At 41.4% G+C, this 7,579-nt stretch overlaps 1 protein-coding gene across 2 annotated transcripts; it reads right to left on the reverse strand.

Annotated features, from left to right (window-relative positions):
- Positions 1 to 3,863: 3,863 nt before the first annotated feature.
- On the reverse strand, positions 3,864 to 5,574 carry LOC147637243 (uncharacterized). Of its 2 annotated transcripts, none has more exons than XM_086800859.1 (2): positions 4,759 to 5,574; positions 3,864 to 4,305 (listed from the first exon to the last, which is right to left on the reverse strand). In XM_086800859.1, exons 1-2 carry the CDS (start codon positions 5,443 to 5,445, stop codon positions 4,285 to 4,287), a joined length of 708 nt encoding a protein of 235 aa, XP_086656985.1. In that variant the 5' UTR covers positions 5,446 to 5,574; the 3' UTR covers positions 3,864 to 4,284. The 2 variants fall into 2 exon arrangements, with proteins under 2 accessions (XP_086656985.1, XP_086656984.1); XM_086800858.1 differs by having other exon boundaries at positions 4,746 to 5,574.
- Between the last annotated feature and the right edge of the window lie 2,005 nt (positions 5,575 to 7,579).

Here is a 7,579-nt window from a genome sequence, read left to right on the forward strand (position 1 = left end):
ATAGCACATTAAGCACAATGTGGCATATCCATTGCAAATATAGTTCAGGTAGTTCTTTATGGTTGCACTTAGTTGGTATTATTATCCTTAGGAAGTTTCTATTTTGAGGCGATTACAAATTAAATACCTTCTATTCAGGAAACGAGAAAATTGAATTCAAAATTGAAATCTTAAGCATGAAATTACCCCTGATAGGGCTTTTTTCGGAATTGAAATGAGTAACTGAAGTGGCCTAAATTGATTCGTGAGAAGTTTTGAAATTTGGTGGCTTAAGACCAAAATTAGTAGTATTTCGAATGTTCAAACGATGGACAAAAAGTTCCCATGGGATCTCGAGGCAGCCTCAAACAATTTCACTAAAACATTCGATGGACTCCCTTAGGTACGCGTGTTGGGTCCCACCCCATGACCCTCACCCTAGTGACATATGGCACCTACGAACGCCTCCCAAAACACTTGGGAGATTCTTTCTCACCAAATTATGTAAGCACACATCCACGAGCATGCTCTCCCACCCAACACCCTGGATCCATGGAGCACACCGACTGGCTAACAACCAGGGAGTATGGTTCGTGGGGTATACCCAACTGGTTGAGATTGGAAGAATGAATTCTAGATCATCGATGGTTTAGTTGGTTTGGTTTTGGTTTGAATATGTCTATGGACAAGGATATGGAAGCCTAGACTCGGCTTCAGGGTCTCTTTGTAAATATTTTTGTTGTAAGCCTAGACTCGGCTTCAGGGTCTCTTTGTAAATATTTTTGTTGTAAATACTGTTTTAATGTAAATATTGTTGCTTTCAATTTTGTGCACTAAGGTCTGCTTAAAGAACATTGTGGGACTCCTTTAATTAAAGAACCTACTTTTTATATGTTTCATAGTGTGGTAGGACCTAATTAGACAACAAAAATGAACTAGGTGAGTGGGTGGATGGATGCCTCGACGGTGCCATCCTATGGATGGGTGGACCCGATGACTTTATTTACGATCCGTAGTAAGAATAGGACCCAAAACAAGTTCTATTTTGGGGGAATGAGCTAGCGGCCATGCTTTGTAAAGAAAAGACAAAAAGGGCATGAGCTTCTATGAACCAAGTGCGGACTTGTTCCATCCCTGATCACGGACATTGAGTGCCGTTCACGATCAGAGGAATAGATTCTTATTGGAATGACTATGTTTCCCCTTCGAGATAGAGTTAGGTTCCTCGATTTTCTTGTATTCTTGTATTTCTAAGAGATCGAGGTGTCATCAATTGGAGACTAGGGGACTTAGCTGCCTAAAAGGATCCCCTTGGCCTAGCTAGGGCGTGACCTTATACTTAGATGGTCATGTTGTGAAAGACACCAGTTTTTAATGCCCAACAAAGTAATTCCAAAAGGGTCAAAAATCATGCTTGACATTCCATAATGGTTTGAGGAATCAAAATATAAACACAAAAACACAATGCTCAAAAGTCTGGTTGGCATGAAAAACTAGTGGTCATGAGTATCTTAAGTTTTTCATACTCAAGAAAAGTGGCTCAAAAGCAGTGTAAACCAATCACTTCAAAGCAATTAGGTGTTCAGAGCGCAAAATGTATTATATGTAAAAAGATCAAACGCACATACAATGAAGAATACAGGGACATGTCCACTTCAAGATCATTTGACAAGACTTGCATTAGTAAAAATCGAAACTCATTTTGGGGCCTTTTAGGGTTTAGGAAAAACAGCCCTCGACCAATCAATGGAGGGCCAACGTAACGTTGGAGGAAATAATAAATAGGAGGAAAAAAGAATAAAAGTCATATTCAAATAGAGAACGACGAGTTTGCATTGAATGAAGATATCTTTTTCATTTATTAATTGTCATCTTCGGTGCAGGATTTGCAATGCAAAATTTGGTGATTCGAACATCGCCGGCACGTCCGGAGCGATCCAAAACCCCCAAAACGACACCGGACTTCAGCGCTGAAAACGGGCATTCGGAGACTCGGAAAAGGTCGAAAAGGGCCGGCCCGTTTTCAGCGCTTCCGGTGTCATTTTGGGGGTTTTGGACCGCTCCAGACGCGCCGACAATGTCCGAATCACCTGCTGCTAGACTGACACCAAATCGCATTTTTCAACAAATCTCCGTAGTTGCATGTACTTGCTTTAATATTTTTGTTGATTTTGGGTGAAGAAAAATAAAAAAATTGTGAATTTCTTACAGGGCCCCAAAATGAGTTCCCTCTTTTCCTAATGCAACAATAAAGAAAGTAATAACCAAGATGCTACATTTGTACCACTTTAATGTAGTAAGTGAGGGATTGAGATTCACTCTCTAGTTCTGATGATTGTGTCGACGTTCCTTTAGACCCCCCACATGTTGTCCTCCATTACTAAAACAAGCCTTAGACTCACTGTTAACTTGAAATAATCAATGTAGACCTACTTATGATTTCCAAAAAGTGAAAAACAATAATCATGTTGTAAAAATCCCGCCCTGTTTACTAACTTTATTTTGTATTAGCTAGCTTTCCCCGTTCTTTCTAGAGGAATAATAACCATTGAACATTCATCATCAAGCATCTTAATTTTCCCCTTAACAAAGTCAAATAGCAAAGATGGCGACACCAAAAGAATAGCAAAGATGACGAGGACATGATCAACAATAGGAAGGGGAGAATATTTACCCATTTTAGGATAACAAGAGTTGCCACTATAATTTTACATCGAATAGCAAATATGGCGACACCAAAAGAATGTATGGTCAATCTATGAAGTAATGATGCTCAAATCTACAGCTTGGACGAGTGCCCAGAAACAGTCTGATGAAACACTTGTGATGATCTTGCTCCAAGAGCACGTGGCAACAAGCTAGAATGAATTTCATGTGAATGTACTTCACACAAGTATTATGGGATTAATCATTGTATAAGCAATAGGCTACTTGTGAGCCTTGGATGCCCGGTCGGCCACCACAGTTCAAGTTTGTGTGAATACTTATGGCCTTGTATATAAGTTATTTTCTCTCATAATGGAACATACTCTCCCATTGCACAACATAGTATTGCTCTTGTGCTAATTCTCTCTCTAATCTTCTTCTCTACTACTAGTGAGTTTGTATGAGTGTTGTGAGGTGAGAGGACATACCAAGGACCCATAGTCCAATGCGATGGTGTGACAATACTCTCCCCTCGACGACAAAGACGATGACGATGGAAACTGCTCCCAAGGAGGTGTGACGCTTGGAGACCTTGAGGATTATGAGCTCGGCCATTGTTAAGATCCTTACCTAGGGTAGCTTGCTAAGGTATTGATAAGGCAATCTCTTATGAATATATTTCTAGGAGAGGCTGAAGCGGGCAATAACTTCATGAGAGAGAACCACAACGAAGGACATTATCTTTTTGCTTGCATCTAGGTATAGAGAGCTATACCTTTATCTGCTTATCAAAGGAGAATTCTGGTGTGATGATGGAGCGAGGATACGGTGGATGAGCTAGCGTATGCATGTCATCGAGAAAAGTATTGTGACTTGAAGGGCAAGACCCAACACACATGTATACTATTGGACTCTAGCATGTTAGATCGTTGCTTACTTAAATAGGATTGCCTGTCGGTTGCTCCCTTTCATTAGCTTCTTCTGTTGTGAGAGAGAACCACAATGGACATTCTCTTTTTGCCTCCATCTAGGCATAGAGAGCTCTACCCTAACTCACTTATCAAAGGAGCATTCTAGTGTGACAATGGAATGATGAGGATGCTATGGACAAGCTAGTGCATCTATATCAGGGAGTTGTATTATGAAGGCAAGACCCAACGACATGTAATTCGACTAGGGTAAGGTAAGATTTAAATCGGTTCACACATTATCTATCCACCACTGCAAAAGGTGACAAGTTTGGGTTCACACATTACATATCCATCACTACAAAAGATTAGGAGTATGGGTGTAACATGTAAGGATAGTCAGTTCCTCCCCTTGTAAGAATAGAGGTGTTTGAATGGGCATTACAAGAGGGAAGGAGAGAAAGGGGGGCGTTTGTTTCAGCACCTAGGTACTTTTAAGATGGCATGATAAAAACTCTTTCAAAATGGCTAGCTTGTCTACTACTAGACTAGCTATTACATATTTTTGAAAATATTGGAACTTATTAAGCCAACACTTGCAATTGTTTATGATCTCCATTTACATTTTGAAGTGTAGCATATAGGTGATGATTGCACAACATCCTTGAGCTCCAAGCATGTGCTTATCGATCCTCATAACAAAGTCGTAAGTTGCAAGCAACCGCTTGAGCCCAATGCCTTAGTCTTTCCTTCACATCGTCCTCATTGTCACCTACATAGAGATAAAGGCAACATGAAGGGTGACAAGGAAAATAATTTACCATTGTTGTCACCTACATAGAGAAAGGCAACACGAAGGGTGACAAGGAAAATAATTAATTACCATGTCTAGATTCCTTAAGGACTTTCGATTTCTAGGCTTGGGCGACAAATGACAACAACAAACAAAACATAGCACATCTATGATTCATCCATGCGACACACTTTAGATATGCCGAGGCATTCCCAAATCATGACACATCTATATGACGATCGAAATAGTCCATAGCATGGCCAAAATCATTGGACTTGAGAGAAAGCTCTGGATGGACCGAAACCCCATGAACGGACCAATTGCAAAACAATCATGATGCATCCTTAGACTTGACAACCATAGCCCGATGGGATGGGGTGCGCAAAGAAAAGACACTTTTCAACACAATATATATGTACCTGGATTGGTTACCTTCCAAGAAGGTGTTGGTGTTGACGGAGGTGAAGGTGAAGGTGAGGTGCCCTCACAAGACTCGTTGTGGAAGCTGTGGGTGACAGCGAAGCAGGCCTGCAATGCTGGGAGGATGTGACAGAGCTCTGGGATGGAGCTCTCGTCAAACCCAAACCCGAGGTCGATGCAACCTTTGAGCTCTTCGAAATCATCATCGGTGAGACTCTTAGCGTGTGAACGCTTTCCAGCCGGAGAGCCCATTACAATCGCCTGCTGCTGCAGCCCACAATAAGAAGCACTCCTTGGCATCCCCTTAATCACTCTGGCCGACGAGCTCTTGTCTGTGTTGGATTTGGGCTTGACATCGTGAGTAATGTCAACACTCTTCTGCAGCCCAATATTGTGGCCCCTCTTTCTCTCCCAAGCCTCCGCTAGCAGGCTCTCTCTTGGAGAATACAACCCTGTTCTACCGGCTTCACTAAAGCTTGAGAGCTTAATTGGCTTGCACGCCGATTTCTCTTCATTAGCTTGCTCCTGTAGAGTGGCCATGCGAGATGCGTCTTCTTCTTCTTCTTTGATAATCTCCGGCTCAGCTAGAACCAGCTTGTGCTCTAGCAGCAGCGCTGTGGCAGAGCACCTAGTTAGATGCAGCTTCTCAGTGGAAAGCAACGTCATAGGAGAATTGCTGAGAACCTCTATTTGGAACATGATTGCCACACAAGGGGCTTGCTTAAGGGAGTCGTAGAACCTAATGGCAACTACGTATGCTTGCTCTGCAAAGGCTCATAGGCAGGAATCGATGGGTGCATAGGCAAATGATAATTACCCTTGTGTGCATGTGGATTATATACACCATTCATGGAGTCTTGCCCCATGTAAGCATACACGTGTGCCTTGGTGTTATATGAAGATTGTGGCTATGGAAGCACCATAGGAAACGTGAAGACTAGCAATTGGATCGTCTTAATGATAGAAAGCGAGAGAAACCTCATGTGAAAACTTGAGCCAAGTCTTGCTACAATTATGGAGGTGGTGCCTCAACATGCCTGTTTGTCTACTAGGCCCACATGGAGCCAAGTCTTGCTACGATTATGGAGGTGGTGCCTCAACATGCCTGTTTGTCTACTAGGCCCACATGAGGTTTCTCTCGCTTTCTATCATTAAGACGATCCAATTGCTAGTCTTCATGTTTCCTATGGTGCTTCCATAGCCACAATCTTCATATAACACCAAGGCACACGTATATATATATAATTTCACCTCTTCAAGATGCCCTATGTAGAAATCGTACGTTGTGGGGTGAGAATTTTATCCTTAGCAGGTTTCTCATGCTTTGATGAGAAGACTGTAGTAAGTACTTATTGTGAACTTAAAATAAGTTGAAAAGTTGTGGACGTGATGACCCTCATGCAACACCTTATTCCACAGTGGGGCGTCGGCCATCTTGGTTAACACCTTATTCCACAGTGGGGTGTCGGCCATCTTGGTTAGTGGCGAACACTCTAACCAAGGATGGTGCGAACATATGAGTTCAAATGTGCCTCTCCCCTCTCTCTACAAGAGGTGTTAGTAATGTCTCTTTGTAAAAAAAACATTTTAAAAAAATGAAGAAAAAGAAAAAGAAAAAAGACCTTGTTCTATCTCTAAGTCCATTTCACTATGCATTTTGAGTAACTTATTGCAACGTCTCTGTATTTTATTGCAACGTCTCTGTATATGAAGGCATTTTGAGTAACTTATTGTAACGTCTCTGTATATGAAGGCATTTTATTTCCATGCAATAAGTCAATATTTTCCATTGTCACATTGTTTTTTCTCTTCTACTATTCCAACAGCTTTGTAAATGATAAAAAATAAAAAATAAACATGATAAAATGAACCTTAAGAAGAGGATATTCTCTCTCTCACACACACTTTTTTTTTTTTTAGTAAAACTCTCTCTCACACACACACAAACTCTCTCTTACATACACACAAACACTCTCTCACACACACTAAACACACGCTCTCTCTCACTCACACATACCTACATGGATAATAAATAATAGTCTCTCTCTCACACACACACTCCTACATGGATACTAATGGACTGCATGCAGTCGACTTCACCATCTACGTTACCTGCATGGATAATAAATAAGAGTGGAGCTCTCTCTTCTCTCTAACACATACACCCTTCAACATGGATACTAATGGACTGCATGAAGTGGACTTCACCATCTACGTTACCTGCATGGATAATAAATAATAGTGATTGGAAAGAGCTCGCGCTCTCTCTCTCTCTCTCTCTCTCTCTCTCCCTCTCTCTCTCTAAAAAACACACACACACACACACACTTACTTCTACATGGATACTAATGGACTGCATGCCACCATCTACATGACCTACATGGATAATAATGAATTGTATCTGCCGTCGGCGGGTGGAGGGTTAGGTGATCCACGCCGCAGGCTTTATCGTTTAGGAAAGCTAATTAGGCGATTCACACAGCAGTCTTTACCGTTAGGGAAAGCCAACCGACCGAAAACGACATTGCCTTTGCTGTGTTTGCTTGTATCACACTACCGTGAGCAAGTAACAATAATTCAAGTGGTGCTGAGCAAGTCGCTGGTCACATCTAGGTTTTCGATATTTGTGGATACCACCAGCTCCTCCTGACGGTCGAGTCATGTGAGCCTTAAAGCCTCAAAGACCCGTTGGCGAAATTTTACCCTTAAAATATATATATATACATATGTATGTATGTATGTGTATCTTCTTCTTTTGAAATTTACTTTTTTTCTAAATTAAATAAATAACGTGAGTGTAAGCATCTTTTGGGAGGCAAGGGCACTACCATTG

This window comes from Cibotium barometz, chromosome 7 (assembly GCF_041138505.1).
Source record: "Cibotium barometz isolate CiBa-2024 chromosome 7, ASM4113850v1, whole genome shotgun sequence".
Lineage (NCBI taxonomy): Eukaryota > Viridiplantae > Streptophyta > Polypodiopsida > Cyatheales > Cibotiaceae > Cibotium > Cibotium barometz.